General features: G+C 38.8%; 1 protein-coding gene and 1 long non-coding RNA gene across 4 annotated transcripts in view; one reads left to right on the top strand and one right to left on the bottom strand.

The window, feature by feature from the left end:
* NOL4 (nucleolar protein 4) overlaps positions 1–6,522 on the top strand; it is a 162,247-nt gene extending 155,725 nt beyond the window's left edge. For all 3 annotated transcript variants that reach the window (XM_081950805.1, XM_081950804.1, XM_081950806.1), the window contains one exon: positions 5,150–6,522. In XM_081950805.1, the coding sequence (XP_081806931.1) occupies positions 5,150–5,343 (194 nt within the window). In that variant the 3' untranslated portion in view covers positions 5,344–6,522. The remainder of the gene's footprint in view (positions 1–5,149) is intronic.
* On the bottom strand, positions 1,636–24,619 carry LOC309390915. Its single transcript, XR_014175202.1, has 4 exons — positions 24,578–24,619; positions 9,418–9,561; positions 7,918–7,986; positions 1,636–1,841 (listed from the first exon to the last, which is right to left on the bottom strand). It is a non-coding gene; the product is annotated as an uncharacterized lncRNA (long non-coding RNA).
* Between the last annotated feature and the right edge of the window lie 624 nt (positions 24,620–25,243).

The raw sequence follows: 25,243 nt of genomic DNA, 5'->3' as shown, positions 1-25,243 counted from the left end.
AGTGGCTTGGGGACATTCCGGTATAGCCATGAAATCAAACCCATTCACAATCCAGTATGGGGTATACCCAGTACTACTATGTACTGCATTGTTATGTGCAACTTCAGCAAATGGCTGTAGATCCACCCAGTCAGTTTGCTGATATTGCAATAACAATGGAGATACCATTCCACTGCAGCATTAGCCCTCTCTGCTGTGCCATTGGTAACCGGATGGAACACAGAACTCAAACCCTGAGAGGACCCCACTCTCCTCAGGAAGCTGTGCCAAAATTGAGCAGTAAACTGTACCCCACTTTCTGAAATTATACGTTTAGGTACACCATGCAAACGGTAAATATGTACTAGGAATAATTTGGCCAATTTCTTAGCTGATGGGAGCTCTGGACAGGCAATGAAATGAGCCTGTTTCGAGAACAAATCAACTACTGTCCAGATAATGGTATTCCCCCTGCTCTCAGGCAGCTCCACAATTAAATCCATCACTATGTCTTCCCAGGGCTGAGTGGGCTTTTAACAATTTGGTCAGAACGTCCCTTACCAATCTTATGTGCTGATCCATGGTCTTGTGTAAATTAAATTATCGTCCAGGTAAATTAGTACACCTTTATAGAGATGTTCATGCAGTACCTCGTTTATTAACTGCATGAACACCGCCGGTGCCCCCTGTAACGTGAATGGCATCACTTGATATTGGTAGCTCCCCAGGGGACAGTTAAAGGCTGTCTTCCACTCATCCCCTTCCCGGATCCTGACACGGTAATAAGCCTCCCTCAGATCTAACTTAGTGAAAATCACTCCCTCAGATAAACGGGCCAGCATATCCTTTATGAGTGGCAATGGGTACATATGCTCTACACACATCCGACACACAAAAGTCTACACATAGACATAGAGCACCGTCCTTTTTCTCCCTGCCAAGTTCTTGTCAATATATTTTCTCATCGCCTCTAACTCTTTGGGTGTCATAGAGTACATCCTTGGCTTGGGGAGCTTGGCTCCTGGCACGATTTCTATAGCACAGTCGGTAGAACGATGTGGAGGGAGGACGTTACACTCTTTTTTACTAAGAACCTCAGCTAAATCAGTGTATTCCTCTGGGACCCCTACCAACTGGTCCACATCCTTCAACATCTCTACCTCCTGCTGCTGATCATTCCCTGTGAGCCAACTTCCTGTGCTTAGCTGTTAATGTGGCGCTGGTTCAGGACCCACCACAATGTGTGTATGCCGACAACCACCCCTCCACCATATGAGGGGCCCCCACTTATCCAGCCATGCAAGGCCGAGTATCACGGTTTCCATCATCTGTGGCACTATGATAAACTGGATTAACTCCCAATGGCCCCCAAACTTGAGTCTGATTTTCTCCATAATCTGGGTAGCTGGTGCCCCACCCAACACTGACCCATCTACTTGTACAAACCGTAGGGGACGGGATAGGTTTTGAACTTTTATCCCCAGCTCCCTTACCGTACTTAGACTTTTGAGGCAACAAGTACTCCCAGAATCAATTAAAGCATCATACAGCTGACGCCTCTGAGCAGTGAGGATAACAGGCACCCAGAAGTGTTTTCTTGGCCTACTCACCATAGGGTCATTTTCACCCTCTTCATCAGTTTCGCACCCTTCCACTGGAGGACTTGCATATGCTAGAGAGTCCTCAACCCCCACTGTGGAGTCTTCAGTAGCAGCTTGCTGAATACCCTGAGATTTCTCCGGCGTTTTCCTCATGGTTTTCTGGGCCGTACTAGGTGAAACTGGACTCACCTGGACTGACTTAGGCCGTGCGGCTGGGGTCATTGTGTTGCAGTCCGCTGCTCTCTGCCCGGGTTTTCCACACTGGAAGCATATAATGGGAGGTCTCTTTGTTATTGTCTTTTCCATTGACCCCCGCTGTCGACGGAGAATGGCTCATGGTATGGTCGAGGAAATGGCGTGGTCCAATGTTTCCCTCATCTCTGGGTCTAAGGTCCCTAAACTCTGCTTCTAGCTCCATAGGGCTTGATACCAGGACCACAGGTGGGGTTGTAGGCCTCGATATACACATGCCTGCCGGATTGATCTATCTAAGCCGGCCTAAACTGATATACTAACAGTCTCTCTGGCCAGCCTCTTAGTTTTCCTGACAACCGCCAGAAATCCTGTATATAATCAGCAACCAGTTTGCCCTTCTGACCTAATGCCATCAACTACCCTTCAACCCTTTGTACACGGCTTGGATCCTCAAACCATTCTCGGAGGGCATCCAAAAAGAGACCACAATGTCGCAACTCTGGACTGTGTTCACTGTAGTCGTCCGCGGCCCAATCTAAGGCCTCTCCCTCCAAGACCCCCGCAATGGCCATCACTATGGTCCATTGTGAGGTGTACAAATGGCCAAATCGGTCCACATGCTCTATTACGTGACCCAAGAAAATGGCTACTTTATCTGGGTTACCATCGAAAGAGATCTTCAAGGAGGGAGGCTCCCAAGGACCACCCACTATAGCCTGGCCTTGTCCACTTCCAGCTGGCCAAGTATAAACTGATGGGCACTAGATACCACCTGTGGAGGCCAACGTTGACTTCTGTCACCAATTAGCTGATCCCTTTGCTGTTGGAGTGGAAGACTCATAGGCAACAGTGGGCCCAGCTCCCTGTCATTGGACTGTGTATATTCCTGCGATACATCCAACCTCAACTTTGGACTGTTTAGATGGACGCGAGGGATAGCCTGAGAAGGGAGCCATGATGTATTCCGGCTACCTGACTGGCCATCCCCTCTGTTCTCTTGATAACAAGAACCACGGTCATGGAAGCTGGCCTCCCCAAACCACTCCCTCAGACAATCCATTGTCTGGCTACCCAAGGCAGTGGAGTAGCTCCAATCTCCCTCTTCATCTTCAGTCACCCTCCTTTCTCTCCACCGAGTGAGGTGACCCCCTGGGGAGAAAGCACAGGTAGTTCTGAGCTGGTTATTAACCCCGTACGCTGCCACCACTCATTCACTGGCACCACCGGTTGAGATGTAGGAATAGCCCCCGTGGCAGAGGGGGCCTTCCATGGGCCTCTCCTTACGTCTTACAGCTACCTCTGTTTCCTCCTCCTATGTTGGAACAACCAAAAGAGTAGCCTCAGGTAGGACCACTGCTGCTGCCTCAGCTCCTTCAGACATCATTCAGACCAAACAGGAACTATGCAAAGTGAAGTATTGATGGTAGAGAACTGACTTTCTGTCATGTTCTGGCATTCACGTTGAATACAAACAGAGAGTCAGTTTGTTTGGTGAAAACCTTTATCTCTATCTAATATTATGTGATAACCAGCACTAAATGACAATGATACAAAGGTAAGCAAATCCAAGTCAGTTCTAACCAAGTTAACACCATCACTCATATATACCATTACCCCACCCCACCCACAACTCCACCCAGATGACACCCAGCCACCATTAACAATCACCATGACTCACACCCTCAGCCACACACCCACTCAGTGTCATCATAGCCTCCTTCCTGGTTAGTCGCATCAGAGCAGAAGAGTTATGGCAGAGTAGGCAGTTGCACTCAAGTAGAAGAGTTACATCAGAGTAGGCAGTTTCACTCGAGTAGAAGAGTTACTTCTGAGGAGGCAGTTGCACCCAAGTTACTCCCAAGTTAGAAGAGTTACTCTGCAGAATAGTGAGGGAAGCCTTGCAGAGCCATATGCAGCTACAGGCTCCGCCAACATCAGAGAGTCAACATCAACATGGCAGCGTTGGTGGCGTGTAAGCATGGCTGAGCGGGGGTGGCGATGGACTGGCTCTCCCCTGAATGGCAACCCGAAGGCTGACACTATTAAGCAGCTGACTTGATTGCAGCTAGAAAATTATTAACCAGTTGCTAGAGTTTGTTATTGTGGGTCTATTGTGCCAGACCAGATATCTCTTTTTGCAAGGAGTCACTGGTTCGGGAGAGAATGCATCCATCAGTAGATATTGATTTACATACAGTGAATTCAAAGAAATCCTTGTTGTCAAGATGGATAAAATGTGGTTTGGATATTTGGACTATTACACAGAACAAAACCAGCCATTTCCAATGTGTATTCAGTAGGAATTCTATGTCAAGTAGAGACTATGTTTTAAACTCAGAAATAAACCTGGGTAACAGCTGGATACAGGTATTGCTTAATTTAATTTTAAAATTTACATTTATCAAAAAGCAGTAGTCAACAGTACAGAAAAAGCAGCTTGAATATCCTTATTAGATGAAAAAATGAATATAAGTTTAACAGTTACTATGCTTAAGGGCATAACAACAAGCCAAAATAATAGGGGAAAATTGAATAGATACATGTAAAAACTCATTTTTAGTAAAAAAGTAAAGATTTTTCTGTCCAGCCCTCTCTTTACATATGACGGGTTTTTATCTGGGTATTTTAATTGTATTCAATTATTTAGGGGTTTTTTAAACATTGTATTTTAATTGTTTTTATTCATTAGCCGACCTCCTCCTTGTACATGTCTTGGTATATGTCTTTGTTATATGTATGTCTTGTCTATATATTTATTTCATATGTTTTATTGTACGCCGCCCCGAGTCCTTCGGGAGAGGGTGTGGCTAAGAAATAAATATTATTATTATTATTATTATTATTATTATTATTATTATTATTATTATTATTATTATTGTTATTATTATTATTATGACTACAGGATAGGGGTGTCAAACTTGATTTCATTGAGGGGCACATTAAAGTTGTGTTTGGCCACAGGGGTCTATGTGGGTGTGGCTGGGGTGGGTGTGGCTGGGGTGGGCATGGTCAGCTTGATGTCCTGCAGCCCTCTGGTAGCGAAAATGGAGTTCATACCTGGCCCTCCCGGGTTCCATTTCTGCTGGCAGAGGTACTGCCGGCAAGATTCTTCACAGTTTTGAGGGCAGCCCCGCAGGCCATATTTGGTCCGCAGGCCTTGAGTTTGACACCCCTGCTATAGGATAAACAGATGAAATGGAAAATGGAATCTTGGTTTGGGACCTGCATGAATGGAAAGGCATCTTATATAGGAGCATCCTACATTGCATACTCTTCACTGAACAGGAAGTTTAGTTAATTTTCCAAAGACCTTTCCAGTCTGTGAATCTATGAGGTTATCTTGATGCTTCATTATTTTTAATTCTCTTTCTCAGGTCCAACTGATCTCAGTATGAAGAGGCAGCTAGCAAGCACTTCCGGGTCTTCTAGCAATACCAGCTCTAGACCTCAGCTGAGTCCAACTGAAATCAATGCAGTACGGCAACTGGTTGCAGGATATAGAGAATCAGCAGCATTTTTATTACGTTCTGCAGATGAACTGGAAAACCTTATTTTGCAGCAGAACTGAGACACACATTATTATTTTGCTGATCTAGTTTTATCATAGAATTTCCACTGATGACATTTTGATATTTCAGAGCAGATCTTTTCATGTGCCGCGGTCTTGTTGACAAGTTAATTTCCATTATGCCACACTGTTCTTAGTGTACTCGGTGTGTTATGGTTCTCCAAGCGAACTTGGGTCTCTGACATTTTTAAGATCCTTTGTAATACCAATTTGGTTTCTTTTCATGTGTCAGCATCAATAGCAAAAAAAAGTAAGTAGAAGTGTTAACCCATTCTAACATGGACAGAAACAACAGATATACGCTGAGGTTTCAAATTTGATTCAGAATCCAAGTGCAATATTAATGGAATGTGCTCCTGATTCAGTGGACTCAAAGCTGCATTATATGGCAAAATGTTGCCAAAAGCCCTGATATTAACAAGATGTTATTGCAATGAAAAGGATCTTGTATTTTAAATAAAATGTAATTTTTATAGGAAAAAAACCAAGAAAAAAAAAGGCTGGTTCACATTCTAAATTGATCATTTTTACTTTGGTAAATTTTTCACTGATTTTTCAAATGAAGTTTTGAGGAGCCGTTGTTAAATCCTCCTCAATGAAATTTTAATCCCCTCTCCAATTCACCTCTGTCCTCAAGGCATATTTTTCACGCAGAGCGGGCCATTCCCTTGTAGTTTCCTATCAAACATTTGTGGACTTAATTCTGCAGGAAGCAGACTTTCCTGAACTCATAGCATTTTTGCTTCTGTTTCATAATGAGTTGCAACTTATTAGTAGTTGATGAAGATGTGAGAGATATTTTCAAAAGACATATCATTAATTTTGTTTTTAAAGGGATTTCCTACAAGCCAGCTCATTTAACTCCAGGATTGCTGCTGCTGTCTTGTACAAATCCTTCTGGTAGTGAATGGATGTAGATGAATGAATGTGAAGAGGTTGCAAGTGACAATCGGAAAATTTGCACTCTTGTGTATATTTCTTTTCTTTCTTTCTAAATGAATATGTAACTGAAAAGGGCCATTGACACTTCTGATGTTATTTTATAGTGCTTATTGCTAAACTAAAAGTTGTACAAAAATGGTAAATGATAAAACTGCCATTTAAATAAAATTTCCTTCCCTTGAATTTCCCCCTCCCCTCCCCCACCCCCTCCCCATTTCTTATTTAGGATGTCAAAAACACATCAGTGGTGTTTGCTGTGTGCTAAGGAAAGCTTATTTTTATGTATTTAGAGAGAAGTATTTTACTTCGGGCTTATGTAATATCTGTTTTGTTGATTAGCTTTTGTTAAATAACAAGTTCCTTGTGCATTCCTAAATTTGCCTTATTTTTGTGTACAATTTTTTATGTACTTTGGTTTTTCAACAATGAGTTTAAGGCATCCGGTGATATTTTCTATCTACTTGTTACATATAGTTTTTCAAGTAATGACTGTGGTTGTGACAAAGTAATGTGCACTTTTTTCTTGTAACTGGACATTGCTATGCTTTTTCCCTTTAGTGTTTCTAGAATTACTGTTGCATACAGTTATGTTTTTAAAAGACAACTTTTGTGATACTGTTGGTGAATATCGGTGTGAAAAAGCCTATTGAAATGAGTGTTTTGGAGATACCTAAGTACACAAGCTGTTAAGTTGTAGACTCAATTGTTCACAAATTTAAATGAAATTTTAAAAAAATGAGGGCTGGGGGGGAAATCTTCAGTTTTGTTTGGGTGAATAAACATCTGTGTTTCAATGCATGCTTGTAAAACAGTGTTTGACATAAAATTTTGTCTTTTCTCTCAGGGCAATTTAAATCCAAATTATAAAAAAATAAAATATTCATCTGAACATAATGACGGTTTAGATAATCAAATAGAAGCATGCTTTGCATACATTTTGCTGGCGCCATTGCGTAGATTTCAGTGAAATTGTTGCTGTTTAATTTGCCTATGGAGCCTTTTTAAACTTAGTATATATCACAAGTAAGTGTTGAAAGGTTGTAGAATTCCTAGGAAACGTCCTAATCGCTGCAGTGCTGTAGCACAAACTGGGGCTAGTGCTGGGATTAAAACCTTGAAAACTTCCCTAGCAATCCAAACTTGGTAAGATAATCATCATTATTTAAAAAGAAACAAAGAAAAAAATACTTAGCGAATGAACTGAATGTGTGCCCAAATAAATGCTGTCAGGAAAGGAAAGGAAAATTACGATGTGTTATTGACAGCTTAAATGACATTGCATTAGAAATTATGGATACTACCCAATCTGCTGGATATGTCAAAAGACACATGTAGAAGATTGGCTAAGATATATACATATTTTCCCCATTGTCTTAACATCCACTGTATGTGACTGTGTTATATTGTACTAAAATAATGATGACCATTCATGATAACCAGTTTGTTTAGACCTTATCTACATGCATCCAGCCACACTCTGGCCATGCTTAGATCTCTGGCACAAGAGAAGTAATACCAAATGCAATGGTTTGCAGAGAAGTAGACCTCAAATATATTATCAATGCATGGGATGGTCCCATTACAGTAAGACTCTCAAAAAGGTGGACAGCCAAACAAATACAAGATACATACCTGAACAATTTGGAGAAGCTGTACAATAAAGTCTCAGAAGATTACAGGTTTTTTTCCTGACATCCAGTTCTACATGAAGAAAAGGTTAAAGTTTAGTAATTATCATGAATATGTTTCAGTGGAACTGCATCTTTTGAACCATTGGGGGCAGGGTCAAAAAAATCAGTCTGATAAAAGTGGCATTGTGACACATCCCATTCATTTGGTGTCTGCATCATGACATTTGGTCCCTGTATATGTTCCAGTTGGATAGAGCTTGTGGCACAATAGCAGAATACTGCTTTCACAATTTTGACAAAAAGAAGGAACTTGAGGATGGCCATGTTTACCACATATGTTGTTTCATCTTAGGGGTGGGGGTGGATTTTTCCTGACCAAAAACCCTCCCAAAACTATTATATCCCAAATCACATCCCAAATAGAAAAAAAATGACAATGAAGGTAAATCTAGTTATAAAAAGTACTGCCTCCAGAAATTCACCCATGATTAATATATCCAAAACATTTGCCTTTCTTTTGTTTAATATGTCTGTCACTCTGCACCTGCAGTAGTCAAGTTACTTTCTTGATCCCAGCTGCATGAACAAGGATAGGAAACCAAGTGGAACTTTCTTCAATGTGTGAACAAAATTTGCCACCTGTTGCCAAGGGTGGCAAATTTGCTTCACATATTGGAGAACTGGTGGCCTGACATGGACAAGTAGCAAATAGATGAACTCTTGTTAATCGTCGTTTAGTGAGATACTAATAATGCTATACAAATAGCAGTGAGGGTCACCTAATTCCCTTAATTTTCTCTATGGAAAGCTCTTTAGCCTTCCTTGTTGTTAGGTAAAAGTGTTATCCATCCAACTATAAGTTGGCAGTAAATCATAGTGGAAAGAAATTTGCTGCTCCCGTGGTTTACATTCTTCCTCCATCATATCTCTTTTGAGTCAATACCAAACAGTGATATTCTGATGTACATGCAGCAAGGAAAGCAATGAATTGATTCCTCCAGCTTTATTGCCCTCCTCCTTCAATATGTCAAGCTGTTGACATGTATGCAACCATTTCCCAGTCACATCCTTGGAGCAGAACTGGGCTGGACTGTCCACTGAGCACTGTTATCTCTTAGCTGCTGCTTTCTCTAACTCAGTGGTTCCCAACCTTTTTTTGGCCATGCCCCACCTAAGCATCTCTAAAATCCTGATGCCCCCCCCCGCCTGTGACATATAATTCTTACTAATCAAAAAGTGAACTATCACGCAGAGGAAGCCTAAAAGGCTATTAACGGTTTAAACAAGCACAACTGCACTACTCATTTTATGCATAGGGTTTGTGACTAAAAGAGATAAATGTGAGAAAAACTTATGAAATGATGCAAATTATTAAAAGAAATAACTATTAAAAAGACGGTGCAGAAAGAAGGAAATTTAACAAACATTCTTAGGTTAATTTATGAATAATAAGATTGTCATGAACGAAAGGGGGGTTGTAACCTATGACCCCCCTACTCACCCACTCGGTTTTAACTTGCAGCTTAGTAAGGAAATGCTTTGGTTGTTTAGTAGGTGGAGGTGAATCACACAGGTCTGGCAAGGCCTACACATGCGTGGCCCAGCCCCAGATTGCTTTGAGAGGAAAAGACTTGTATAAAACAGCCTGGGAAAACACAGACAAAAATAACTGTAAATCTTAAGAATTTCTTACTTAAATTTGGGTCCTGGTTCTGTATCCTCACTGCTGGGTTTCCCTTAGGAACCATCCACTCTGTCCCCCCCAACAGAGCAGCTCTCCCTGCAACCACCCAGCAGCAAAGCCCACTGGAAAGAGAGAGAGAGAGAGACACTCTGCCAGTCGTATGATTCTTAGTGGGAACACATCTGATTGGCCGGCAGTTTCTCCTTCCTCCCTTCAACTGGGATATTGGGAACCACTGCTCTAACCCTTCTTTGGACTCTTTGTTGTAATTCAAGTTGAATAAAATTGAGAGAGGGAGGGAGGGAGGAAGAATATTGCAGAGTAATATTGCAAAGTCACAAACACGATGCTTATTTAGGAATTCTCTTTATATAAACAACACGTGTTGTTTTACAGATTCATCTTTGTTCTGTTCAGGAGGCAATGAGGAGAAGAAATGGGGAACTGGACCTTTTCCATCCTGATATAGTCAGTCCCTTCTGCATGCACTCATTCCTCTGTTCTGCTATTTCTAGGTTCTAGCAATACCTCTACTGCTGTGTCCAGCTGCTTAATAAATAACAGCAACAAGGTAGTAGATGCTGATAGGAACTGACAGGAGGGGCCTTGCCCAAATCAACCTGAACTGCCCAATCAGATTTTCTGAATGAATGTTGGACAAACAGGGAAATATTTTACATAATTTGCCACTCTTATTCAATGCTCCCTGATTAAGAGGGAAAACACTAATGATGATGTAGCCATGATTTAAACCTAAGCTTGTCTTGAGGAGATTATATGAAGCCAGTAAGTTTCTCTCTAAGCTTTGAAAATGTTTCTGGCATTCTCACCCAGTAGTTTATTGAACTCCCGTGGCTTCTTCTACCCTCTTATTCAACTGCAGTCGGTATTGTAATATATTCATCAATTGACAGGGCCTTTCAAAGAACGTTTGAGCTTGACTATAGTGCTATTCAGTGATGTCTACTCTATTACAGTATAATAGCGAAGACTAGTTTTATACAAAGGCATTACTGTAAACTATATAAACTTTATAAGTACAAAATAAGCAAAGATTGCTACAATAAAACCTCTGCTCCACATATGGTTACCTTCTGTGAAGGAGGTAATATGCAATAGTTTCCATGCGAAAAAAGCTATAGGTGACTTAACAGCAGCTGGTATTTATCTCAGAGTCAACATTTCTATAAATGTCTTCCTACCAGGAAATACGTGAGATGTAGGTCAGCCTGCAGATGGATATAGCCCAATCCCACAGAGTGAACTTTTATTATTGTGCTGCCTATTTAAATCAATATTCTAGAAAGCATATAACAACAGACGGCTCATTACCATCATTTAAGCATCCAATTTTACTTTCACATTCTAAGTGCAACTTTCATGCATCCAGATATGAAATTACGTTCTATGGCAGAGATAGAAAGTCCATCTGGAAGTTAAATAAATCTTTAGTGTTGCTAGCAACTGCTAATTGGTCATTGTTTGCAATGCGTTAGACATGCAATGGGATCTTTAATGGATGAATAGCAATTGTAATATAAATGACAATCTAACAGAAAAATTAGCTCATTAATGAGCTGAATAGTATTGCTGGCACTAGTAAAATGTAATATACATACAATACAATACAATAGTAGAGTTGGAAGGGACCTTGGAGGTCTTCTAGTCCAGTGTTTCCCAACCTTGGCAACTTGAAGATGTCTGGACTTCAACTCCCAGAATTCCCCAGCCAGCATTCGCTGGCTGGGGAATTCTGGGAGTTGAAGTCCAGACATCTTCAAGTTGCCAAGGTTGGGAAACACTGTTCTAGTCCAACCCACTGCCTAGGCAGGAAACCCTATACCGTTTCAGATAAATGGCTATCCAACATCTTCTTAAAGACTTCCAGTGTTGGGGCATTCACAACTTCTGGAGGCAAGCTGTTCCACTGATTAATTGTTCTAACTGTCAGGAAGTTTCTCCTCAGTTCTAAGTTGCTTCTCTCCTTGATTAGTTTCCACCCATTGCTTATTGTTCTGTCCTCAGTTGCCTTGGAGAATAGCTTGGCTCCCTCTTCTTTGTGGCAACCCCTGAGATATTGGAACACTACTATCATGTCTCCCCTAGTCCTTCTTTCTCTTAAGCTAGACATACCCAGTTCCTGCAACCGTTCTTCATATGTTTTAGTCTTCAGTCCCCTAATCCTGAGTTCTGCCTATACTTTTTTTCAGAGAAATCTTATCATAAGTTATTGAATCTTTTATTTCTTTTTGTGGATATTCCTTTTTTTAATAAATTACCCCCCCACAGGAAAACAGTGCCATATTTCCCTCTATAACAATACACAAACTTAAAACACTGTTTCCTTCTTACTCAGTTTGTAATTGTGTGTGTGTGTGTGTGTGTGTGTGTGTGTGTGTGTGTGTGTATGTATAAATTACCCACACAGGAAAACAGTGCCATATTTCCTTCTACAACAATATACAAACTTAACAGTTTCCTTCTTGCTCAGCTTGTAATTGCATGAATGTATGTGTGTATACATACATGCACACATATATATATATGTGTGTGTATGTGTATTTATGTATGTATATGTATATATGTATGTACATGTACATGTATCTGCATGCATGCCTTCTGCTATTTTTACAATGTTATTACTGGCCATTTGGGTAATGTCTATTTGCTTCTTTAGCTGCTCTTATAAGTTTTCCCTTTTGAGATTTTCTTCCAGGAGAACAAAAGGAATATGTCCTATGCAGTTAGACACTCTGGCATACAGAAAACAAACGCAGCCAGCAGATGGCAATGAGAGCTATAGATACAATTTGAAATGTATAAAATGTTTTGGGCTTCCTGTTACAACATATGTCAGTGTTTTAATTGTGCGGTATATATTCTTCTTCCCTCCGGTTCAATCTCTTTTTTAGCTTTATGAAAGAATATATATTTTCTGGAGGAATATCTATTTCCATTGAATAATGTGCAGCATGATTACATACCAACAGATATGGGGTTCCTCCCTCTTTTCTTTTTTTAGCTGCTTCTTCTATTCTAATTCAAAATCTATTTTGTGTAATATTGAATCTTTATAACACAGCACCTTAATTTACTAGCATTTTTTCCAGATACCATGCTACATTGCATTTTGGACAACAGCTTCCTGATGGGCAGTCCTCAACCTCCAGTTTTTGACATCTGTTAATAATTCTCTAAAATGATTTAAACCTTCATCAAAAGATAAAAACAAGTGCCGTGGGAAATCAGAGAAAAACACAACTTTCTTGTTCCTTTGCTTTCCCCCACTATCCACTTCCCTTTTTCCTTCCCTAATTTCCCTAATATTTACTTTTTATTTTTTGTATGTCATATTATAAATTAATTTTAAAAACTATATTAAAAAAAAACCCTTAATCCGAAGATAAAAATAACTGCCATGAGAAACCAGACAAAAACACAACTAAAGATTTATGTTGTACGCCGCCCTGAGTCCTTTGGGAGAAGGGTGGCATATAAATCCAATAAAAACAAACAAAACAAACAAACAAAATTTATATATCCTGTCCTTTTTAGCACAGGACATCCAAATGGCGCAGAACTTTAATAAGGTGGTCTATTTGGGTGTGGCTCCTGATTGTCTTCTAATCTAAAGCAAAGGAGGAAAATAAAGACTACAAGATACAGGATAACCCTGCTACTGCCTCAAGGTGATAATACATTTATATTCCCTTATATCAGGAAACTGTAACTCACAAAATATCTATATGCATTACCTTATCCTCAATACTGCTGGGCCTTTTTTATGCCTATCATATGGGAAGTGCTTTGGTCAAATATTTCTTTCCCCCATAAAATGCCCTGTGCCTCTGCTGAAATTGAAACCTTGAGACATGTTTCTCTGAGGTGTGGATTTTAGAAGGAACTGTACTCCCTACTAAGGAAAAGGTAAAGGTACCCCTCGCACATATCTGATAGTCGTTCCCAACTCTAGGGAGTGGTGCTCATCTCTGTTTCAAAGCTGAAGAGCCAGCACTGTCTGAAGAACTGTGGTCATGTGGTCAGCATGACTAAATGCCGAAGGTGCCTGGAACGCTGTTACCTTCCCTCCAAAGGTGGTCCCTATTTTTCTACTTGCATTTTTACATGCTTTCGAACTGCTAGGTTGGCAGAAGCTGGACGAGTAATGGGAGCTTGCTCTGTTATGCGGCATAGGGATTTGAACCGCTGAACTGCCGACCTTTCTGATCAACAAGCTCAGTGTCTTAGCCACTGAGCCATCGCATCCCTGACAGAGAGACAGCATGGTCATTCTGATCAATAGTATTTGCCATATCCCCCCAAACCTAAGTACCCTGAAATTGTCTACACATTTGGGGGGACTGGAGACTAAAACATATGAAGAACAGTTGCAGGAACTGGGTATGTCTAGTTTAATGAAAAGAAGGACTAGGGGAGACATGATAGCAATGTTCCAACATCTCAGGGGTGGCCACAAAGAAGAGGGAGTCAAACTATTCTCCAAGGCACCTGAGGGTAGAACAAGCAGCAATGGGTGGAAACTAATCAAGGAGAGAAGCAACTTAGAACTGAGGAGAAATTTCCTGACAGTTAGAACAATTAATCAGTGGAACAGCTTGCCTCCAGAAGTTGTGAATGTCCCAATACTGGAAGTCTTTAAGAAGATGTTGGATAGCCATTTATCTGAAATGGTATGGGGTTTCCTGCCTAGGCAGGGGATTGGACTAGAAGACCTCCAAGGTCTCTTCCAACTCTGCTATTGTATTGTATTGCTAAATTGTGTGCCTAAGCCAAGAGGCTTTGTTATAATAAGACTTGACAACAGAAGTAGGTTATTTATTTAATTAATTAATAAGATTGTTCTGATATTATAGTTGGTGTTTTAGCTTTCATGATCTGGTATTTGACCAAAATAAAATGTTCATTTATCCTTAAAATAGTCTGCTGTAATTTTCTACTACAACTGAAGGGTACCATTTTTCTATAGATCTGAAGACTTTCAAATTGGTTTGCAAAATTCCTGAAAACGAATAGATGGCAACAAAGACTTAGCTATGACTGTTGAGTAGCATAGCATTATAAGAACATTTGCATAGATAACAGGATGCCGGTTCACTTATTCTTTGCAATAAGTCTGCTTAAAGTAGGCTATAAATCATTGTAAAAGATTATGTTGGAATGAAATAAATTTAAAACTGTAACCAGAATAAAAAACAGTATAGATTTCTGAAACCATAAAGTTACTGGGAGGTGACATTTTAATATTTTAAACACTTTAGTTTGTCAAAGAAAGAGAAAAAAATATACCTTGTTTTCTTTTTTTTCTTTCAATAAATAGGAATTTGACTAATGGGAAATTGTCTGGCATGCTTTTATACATAATCAATAGGTGATGTCTCTTAGAGTTTAAAATGAATTGCATTTCAAAAAGTTAGAAAAGGAAGTAAGATAAGCTCTGCATGTATTAGCTGTCTATTTACTTTTAGATTACTTAAATTGGAGCTTGTTCAATTATGTGCTTTGAATACTGAAAATTAATTATAAAGTGTATTAAAACATAGGTAATAGCAACGGTGAAAAAAAACTTGGTGAATCATCAGCTTCTTGTTTGAAATAACTGTAAGCAAATAAGACTAGCTATAGTAACTGTCCACCTTCTTTCATATAGAAATTTCCCATGAAATCAGTTTAGCTCCCACCTTGTTAGGATTTCAGAAGACCCTTTGGGAATGATGGTGCTAGAAGTTGTCATCCTTCCTTCCTTCAGGAATAGTGTTTGGTAAGTGGTGTTTTGACAATTCTTTGATCTATGAGATCATTATTTTAAATATGGAATATATCTTATGTTCTTTACTTGTACTGATTTAGAAGTGCAAGATGACTAGATTTATAAGATAGTTAGAGACATAGGGATATTGATGGGGGTGGTAATTTATAATGTTTATAACAAATAACTCAAATTTATAAGTTTTATAATTGCTTATATTCTATAAATAAAAGTGTATCCAGGAAAAGGAAAAGATCTCTCAAAAATATTGATTGTCCATTCAGAAAATTTGACAATACTAAATAATAAAATTAGCCAAATGTTATATACCTGGCATAAAATATTTAGGAAAGCTGGGATCCTATTCTGTTAGTGATGTACAATATATTATGAGGCTTACATAACAGTTATTTGAAAAGCAGCAAAAGACTTTATGAATTTTGCAATTAATCAACCAATGGTTTTATGAAAGATTGAGAACCTCTTGATAATATCAGGTGTTTAAAAATTCAGTAGCGTTGTATGCTGACAAAAAATGAAATAGCTGTTTTGGCATCATTTAGACACAATAGATGATATAGCTAGATTGAAGTGATATATTGAGGTTTTTTTTAGCAAGTTACAAAGAAAAAATTGATTTCTTGCAGAATTTATTTGCTGGATTAAAATGTATGGGGTGGCAGGAGAGCGACCACCGATTATATTTTTAAACCTTTAAATGAATTGTGATAACTGTTAAAAGATAACACATAAATATTAACAGTGCTTATGAGAATGTATATTTGTGAATGTATATATGAGAAATAATAATAAAACTTAAAAAACAACTATGTGATATTACAAATGGGCATATGCTATATGTGAGATATAGCCAAATCTTCTCCCTGACATCAGAAAAGATGTCTCTTCTGATTCCAGCAATTAATAGCCTAAATGGCAGCAATCATTGATTAATTCCCTTTATTGGAAAATCCTAGGTTGTGAGAAGAAAAAATAAGAGACAATAGAAGAGCGATAGATTTGGGGGCTCAGCTGACAAGGTGCAGCTATCCCCTCACAGAAGAAATGGGAAATCCACTCAGTTTTGAATATTTTTGCACAATCACCATTATCATTATTTTTGGAATCATTTTCAGTGCAATTCAAATGTAGTCAGTAACGCAGTACTGCTCTAATTTAAGCAATAATTTCATTCATTCATTCATTCATTCATTCATTCATTCATTCATTCATTCATTCATTCATTCTCTTAGATGTCACCTAACTAACTGGACTGATTGAGATTGAGTGATAGTGTTTTTAAGTCATCTAATTGATACATAACTATTGTGAGATTTGATTGTCACATTTCTGAAAACTAAAGAAATTTACACCTGTATATGAGCAACAGTTGCATATTTATTTCATTAAAAGTGTCACAAAAGGCACACATGGCCCAACAATGACATAGACGCATTGTGTCATGGTCATTTTCCCCACCACTTACAAAGTTTATCCCATTGAATTTGGAGGAGAAGGTGGAAAAGGAATATTGGAGGGAAGAGGAGAAAACAGATGAAGGAATGTTTCATTTCACATGAAACATCTAATTAAGAGAAAAAGAGAGATGACTTACTCCCCATAGGAAGATTATCCAAGTGATTCTGTTAGAGTAGCCACTTTATAAAAGTTTGAAAATCTTAATAGTTATTAAACAAAATGGGAAAGGGAATGTTTCATTATGAAGTAATATAAAGTTATTATATTGCATGGGTGTCAAATTGGCGGCCTGCAGACCAGATGTATCACGCTCAGGCATGTGTGGTATTGAAAAGGTTTAGCAACTGGTTCTTTGCCCAGTTGCTGGGTGGGTGTGACCATGGTGGGTGTGGCCCAGTTGGCCTCCTGCACCACGGGGGGGGGGGGGTTGGACCTCTCCAGGCTCCACAAGTTTTCCACAAGTCTCTGGGAGGGCGAAAGCAGCCTCCCCTGGGCTTCGGAGGCCCTCCGGAGGCTGGAAACACGCCCATTTTCAGATTTCCAGAAGGCCCATTTTTCACCCTCCCCAGGCTTCAGAGGCTTTCCTTGAACCTCTGGAAGGGTGAAAATGGCCTCCCCCGGCATTCAGAGACTTCCGGAACTTTCCATAGGCCCGTTTTTACCCTTCCACAGATTCTGCACAGGCCCTGCACTTACCTGGCATCCAAAATGGGCCAAGTGGAGACTCCTGGGAGGGGTGGGGTGGGTGGGGTTAGCCAGCCATTGCAACTACCAGTTTGGTGAACCAGATTAAAATTAACATCCAGTTCACCTGAACCAGTTCAAACCAGCTGAATCCCACCCCGGCACGCACGCCATGCCCACCCCAGCTCCACAAATTTGAAAAACCTTGGATACATCACACAATACCAATATGATGCAACAAGTTTGAAACCTGTGTGATATTGGAACAGAGCTACATTTTTTAATCCAAGCCAAATCTTGTAGCTTTAGCACAGAGTAGCCATTTGGAAAATTTTGGAAATAAAACCATCTAATGGAACAAAATATGGGTGGCCAATTGGCTAAAAATAACTAGCCCTGACTATTATTTTTCTAGGATTTAAAGGGCTGTGTTAGCTTGATTTATACCAAAGGAACAGGTGTCCCTATCATATTGAAATGGCAATGTCTACCATTATTGTGAGATTTCATAATCTTTCTAATCTCACACCTGTTGTGGGGAAGGGAAAGGAGAGTGTATTTTATCATCTGAAACTTTTACCATGATAACTACTGAGCTCAAAAACCTGTTAGCTAAGCCTACAAATAGGTAATGGCCGGTACATAACCTCCCATTAGGTTTGCCTGGATGCTGGCAACTATTTATTTTGTCCCACTTGTCACAATAGGAGAGCCAGGGGAGCACCTGGCAACCTCTTCTTGAATGTATTTCTTAATTACTAGGAGGCAGATGCTGACAACCTTGTTAAATAAACAACAGGTTCCGCACCTGCTTGAACAAACCTACCCTCACCCTCTGCGAAGCAGGTGACAGGTAACACAGCTTCCCTGCCCTCACATACAATGGCTTCAGGGATTAATAGGAGTCTATCATTGGTTTCTTTGCTATGTTTCTTCCCAGCTCTCTCTACAGAGAAGTCAATTCAAGCAACAGAAGTGGAAATATTCCAAATTAGATATTTGCATTATGGGCAATTACCTGATATGTCCCTGTATAACAGGTGTGCATGCATATCTTCCCATCCTTTGCCACAAGTGCCCACCATAATAACAAAATATTGGAATGGCAGTAGGAAAAAAAGAGTCAATTATTTAGCAATTAATATTTTCATGAGGTGTCTTGTTACAATAAAAGAAGCTTGTAGCATGGAAATGTTTTGGGAGGTTTTTGTTCGGTGTGAAGCAGAGTGAGTAAAGCTTTGGAATTCACATATGCTGAATTGGCACTGAAGAGACAGAGGCTAAGTTCTATCCACAGGAGATGTATCCCTAAAACCATGGTTCTGACATTTCATTAATAACCAGTTCCATACAATCACAGTGCAACAAAGCTGTGATTCATAAGAATTGTCTGCAGGAATTAAATGCATTTGTTCACTCCTGGAAATTGATCCCTTGCATGATTAAAAAAAAACCTTTTACCACATATAAGGAAGAAGTCTATCTCTTAGTCAGATCAATGCTAATCCAACCTAACTAGCAGTCACTTTGTTAATTTCAAGAGTTAAACCCTTCATAATATTTAACTAAAACCAAAGCTATATTTGAAATATTGCTGTTTCACTAATGAAGCAACCTATATTGATTCTGAGATTGTTTAATCTTTAACAAAAGCATGTATAGTAGGCAACAAATCTTTCCTGTGTTTTTGAATTGCTCTGAGTTACATATAGTCAGATAAATATAATCAAATACCCCTGGCAAATATTAGCCAAGATGGCCTTCTTCCTTCTTCTTCTTCTTTGCACTTATAAATGAAGTCTGCCTTTTGAAACTACCTTTGAAGAAAGTTTGGCTTTATATTATCCCCCCTGAAGGACTCTTGGAGCCTCTCCTATTACGTGGTCTTTCTGGATTTGGACTATTTGATTTCCTTTTTTTTCGGAGTGACTTCTTGGCTTGGAACTGTGACAGAGGGTTAATTTTCACTTTTGGATTTGCCTGTCTTCTCGGACTCGCTCGGCTGCGCACTTCACAGACGCCATTTCTTTTGCAAAAGATCTTTACTCTTTCTGAACCAGAAAACCACCTACAGGCAAAGCAGCCTCGGCACCAACTTCTACTGTATCCAGTCCAATGATTCAACAGACAAAAATTTCATCATTTTTACAAGAAAAGAGTGGAGAAAGTTCAAAGGATTTATCTGTTACTCAAATGTTTCAAGCTATTATGCAGGGACAAAATGAGTTGAAAAAGGAGGTAGCAGATTTTAGAGATGAGCTTAAAAGTGTGCAGCAACAAATAACAGAAAATAAACAGAGAATTGGTGTGCTAGAGGAGGGCGTGGCTGGGCTGGGGGAGGAGGTTAAGGCAGTCCAGAAGGGGAATATAGAATTGGAAAATTTTATGGCAAAGATAGAACTTGAAAGAATGTCCTTCTTTTTCAGATTCCAGAACCTACCGGAGACAGAAGATGAAGATCTTAAGGATATTATGAGTACAATTTTAGCAGAATATATTAAAAGAGATAAACAACAGTTGTGGTGGGATATGGATCTGGTTTATAGGATTAATTCAGCATATGCCAGAACACATAATGTTCCAAGGGAAGTACATGTTAAATTTCTTAGGAAGACCATGAGGGATGAGATTCTAGGGGCTCAGAGGGGGGGACCACTAAAATATAAAGACAAAGAAATTACCATTCTTAAGCAAATTCCGGAAAAAAAAGAGATAAGAGGAGGAAGTATTCCTCCTTATCAAAGAAATTATATAATAAGGGAATTTGGTTTAGATGGTTATTGCCAGAAGGAATGCTGATCTTCTGGGAGGGAAACAGAATTAGAATTAACACAGTCGTGGAGGCAGAGGCCTTCATTAAAAAACATAGTGCCCTCCTAGAGGACGGAAATATAAGAAGTAGTGAAAAAGGTGACAAAACACAAGACATGAAGGAGGGAGGGGCTGCAGCTCCGCCTGGGGACAGGGGGGAGGGAACAATAACGGAAAGACTCAGATCACAAAAACAAATATATCTGGAATATCATTTTAATTGTTGATATATTAGAAAGTGGCAAAATAGATGATTGAACACGATTGATACAATGTATAATAAGATGCTGTTTCTGATTGTCTTTTATCTTTTTTTTCTGTAAAAAGTTGTTAGAATTGGAGAGATTCCTACCTCTAGCACGATGGAGCTGCCCAAAAATCTTTTTTTGTATATCCACCTACCCTTTTCCCTAATTTTTTTTAAAAACCAATAAAATTCTTTCAGAACAAACAAACAAACAAAAAATACCCCAGGCAAATATTGATATTATTTCTTCTTTATGGAGTAAATGTATAGGAACAGGAACACTTAGGTATAGAAGTCAGTGGCCAACTAGTCATTGAAAACATGATTTGTGTAATTGGTCACATAAAAACAATAGCATAGTGAGGGCAATAATAGGAGGGCAGAGACATTTCTTATAGTAGTAAAAATAGTCACAAATCACTTTTTTCAGTGCCATTGTAATTTCAAATGGTCACTAAATGGACCATAAATAAATTAAGAACTACCTGTATATTTAGTAGATTAACTCCTTCTCTGTAAGCCTGCACAATCACTAAAATAATCTAGAGGAACTTGGATGTGCTGCATAAATGTATCAATGCTTCATATCTTATGACATTATTCTGATACTTTGGGTCAAGACCCAAAAGATAGAAGGTGACTGAAAGATCTCCACGAGTAAGCATGAGGAACTTGAATCGCTGCATGAGCCCAGCATCTCTTTGTTTGGATATGTTCTCTGGTACATTAAAGGGAGCTGTTCCTAGGAAAATGCAGAATGTGGAGAGTTGCAGATATGTCAGCCAAGATATGACAAAATCTGTAAATTGGATAAACAAGACATCTGTCATTATAATGGTATTTAATTTCCATAGTATGGCTTTCCCCCGTTACAATAGCTCAATTCAGTCAAATATCAGTAATTTCGTGTCAAATAGGGTTGAACCCTGCCAACATATGGGTTTTGCCGAATAGTGGACTGAAATTTTTCTTTTTGTGCTTGGCTTCTTCATTTGTTCTTATATCCATGTCAGATCAGGAAGAGTGGGCCTACGTCTTCTACTCTGAAACAAAATCATTGTAGCTATCTACTGTGTTTTCTATTATTTTTATTTTCCTTCTCTGTCCATTTTGCATCTTCATTACATGGTAGTTCTAAGAATCCTCTACACCAGTGGTTCTCAACCTTCCCAATGCCGTGACCCTTTAATACAGTTCCTCATGTTGTGGTGACCCCCAACCATAAAATTGGTGTCTCGGTTCCTAAGACCATCGAAAATATGTGTTTTCCGATGGTCTTAGGCGACCCCTGTGAAAAGGTCATTCGACCCCCAAAGGGGTCCCGACCCACAGGTTGAGAACCACTGCTCTACACTTTTATTATGTATTACTGTATTATTATGGATCATCTACAAGGATTTTTTTTGTTGGTTTGCTTTATAACAAACATCCATGTGTTAGATTAAAGTCTGGAGCTAAATAGTTGTTTGAACAAGGTTTTCCCAACCTGAGAAATAACTCTTTCCCACTTCACTAAAGCATAATTCATAAAGCTTTGTACCAAATGCACCGTACCTCTAGATCCATTCTAAGCATGAACACACAGGCTAATTAGCAGATGCCTGTGAGCAGGAGATGTCCTAGAGCAGCACATATTGTACTGGGAACTGAGAATCACATTTCTTTTCTTTTTCCTGGCATCGTGAAATCAGGTTATTAATGTTGCAGCAGAAGATTTTAAGAGATTTTTACATTTTACTACTAGCACAAGAAAAATTATAACGCTTTCAAAGTTAAACTGAAACATTAATATCAACATTCCCATATTAAGATCCAATAAAAATATACCATTATTCTGGCATCTGTTGAAAATTCAGTATTTATTTACAGCATTCCCATAGGATCTGAGCTGCTAACAATTAAGAACATCATAAAAAGAACACACACATCCCTCAAAAGAAAGGTACCCTGTAAAACTATAAAAAATCTCAATGACATTTTAAGCGACCTAGGAAAACAAAGTTATGTATCTGAAAATACATCCCTCACATCCATAACAAGCTTTCCTTCTTGGCTACATGGAAAGCCAGATCTTAACTGCTATCCTGAAAGCCAAGAGGAAAAGCGTAAACCAGATGCTCATAGAGAGGGAGATCCACAGCAGAAAGCAGCTTGTGAAAATGTTAATTTTTGCAGTACCATCAGATGGTATTCTCAGATGGATGGGACCTAGGAGTTAGCATTGTTCAATCTTGGATGAGCAGATGTATCTGGGAGAAGGGATCTCAGATAACTAGGTTTGAAACCATCCAGGGTTTAAAAGGAGACAATTCACCACCTTGAGATGCACTAATAAGTAATAACAAGTGCGGCTTCAGGAGCAGTATGAAAACCTATTGCTCCTCTGGGGTGCCCTATTATTTGCTTTTAGATTGTGAAGTATGAACCTGTCTCTTCTTGTTTCATCACGTAATGTCTCTGGGCTAATTATTTCCCTGTCCTTCAGTTATTTATACTCTGAAATATTAGATAACAACTTTTTGGGCAAGGATCTGGTTTAAAAAGAATTATAGATGAGGAGGAGGAGGGGATTGTAGCAGCAGCTGGCACTTAAAGAGCAACAAGTAAAACAGGTGTGGAAACTTTTTAAACTTTGGAAAGAAAACAGAATTAAAGCTAAATATCGGTAGTAACAGCCAGAAAACCATTATAGGACTATAAAGTGGCTCACCAATTTTAAGAAGGATAAATTAAACAAAAAGGAAATAGATATTTTAAAAGGTTGTTTCAAGATAGCCAAAGAAATTGAAAGTATAATTTCAAGAGATAGGAAAAGAGACAATTAGGTTAACACAACTCTCTGCAATGGGTAACATCATTTTTCCCCCTCTGGTAAAGATGTTGAGTTTTTCTTAGTATTTAATACTACATTGTCTACATCAGATATTGCAATTAGACCATGTGATTCCTCCCCCACCTTAAAGTCAGATTGATACAAAGTCTTCTTTGTTAATTAAAAAAAACCAAGAAAACATTCTTCAAATCATTTTTATGTGACCTGCCTTGGAAAGTATCAGTATTACCAAAAATGAAGACAACTTGTTTCAGGCCATCGTACAGAGGCACAGGACAAAACTTACTTAGGTTATCTTTACAACTAAAATACATTTTTAACAAGGATATACCAGTGACAATACTTTATACTTTAATCAGCAAATGGCTGGACTACTGAAAGGTACTATGCATGGGGCGGCTTTTGGAGGCAACCTTGCAGCTATGGATGGTGTAAAAGTAAAGTGGTTAGATTAGGCTTTATAAAGTTATGACCTTTAAAGTCTTATGTGATAAAAGATTTAGAAATCTTAGGCAATGACCTGCCGCAAGTGAATCTCTCCATTGGATCTGGAAAGCTACAGAGGATTGGTCGAAGACCCACTTTCTCACAAGTTACATGGGCTGTGGGCTCGATGGTGCATTCCACTCTATGGATTGCTTTTCCCACAGAGGCAGGGATGGCATCACTTCTGCTCCACAAGCAAGTTAAGTTGATATTATTCCAAACTGTTCTTGCTCTTAATTGATTCTGGGTACCCGTCATAAGAAATATATGTTATTTTAATATTTTTATGCTCTTGTTTTTACAAATATTATTTCTGTGAATAGAGCCTTTTAGAATAGAGGTAGATTAGAAATATTGCCAAATAAATAAAATCCTATTTCAGCATCACCTTCCAGTTAATGCTTAAAGTGAAGTTTAATACTTGTTGAGTATTTGACATCTATATTTGATATCTATGGCTGGTATTGGCGACCATTCATCATCTTAAAAATACCACCCACAGAGCTTAAAATGCCTCAGTTCAAAAAAGCTTGCTGAAATAAGGTGAAACCATGAAAACCAGCCTAATTCTGCCCCAACTGTTGTATTAGTCGTATTACGACATTCTGCAAATTGGTCATCTGTGCATGCACTTGAATCAAAGCCCAAAACTAAAATAAGAGTGACTCACTTGTGAGAAAGAAGAAAACCAGAAAGCTGTGGTTAGAGGAAATGGTTGAGGTATAAGAATTTTAAAGAACAAAAGATAATATTTATTTATTTATTGAATTTATAATATATGAAAGCAGCATACAAACTTAGTGGAAGGATGGTTTGTAAGGACAGTTAGGCAAAGTGCAGAAAATGGTACTGGTGTAAACTTACTCTAACATGGTTCCTTTTTTATTTATTTCCTGTTATTTTCTTTTACATTATTTCCATCTCTCCCTCCGCCCCCTTATACTTCAGAAAACATTGCCTATCCCAAAAGGAATTTCACAACAGCTATGTATGTAAGCAGCTAACAGATGTGAACATAATGAACTGTGAATTAATATTCTTTTCACTGGTAAAGTGTAGAATATTTATTTCAAATACTTTATCCTATCCTATTTTTCTTCTTAAAAAAATAGATGTTTATAGCCAGTTATTGTTTCTGTAATTTTCTCATGAGTTGGTGAATTTAGTTTTGCCTTAATGGATGGAGGTTCTTTTTTAAAAGCTTAATTGTTTCTCACTAGGTTATTGGAGCATGTTTGCAGCTGTTCTAACTAGTGTGTTCACATGCACTTTGGAGCACCCTTCTCTCTTTGAATCTGAAATTCAGCACAGGCAACTATGCAGTGCTTGCTTCCAC

Source organism: Natrix helvetica (genome assembly GCF_964273705.1).
Source record: "Natrix helvetica genome assembly, chromosome: 4".
NCBI lineage: Eukaryota > Metazoa > Chordata > Lepidosauria > Squamata > Natricidae > Natrix > Natrix helvetica.
This window is presented reverse-complemented; position numbering and strand designations above follow the sequence as displayed.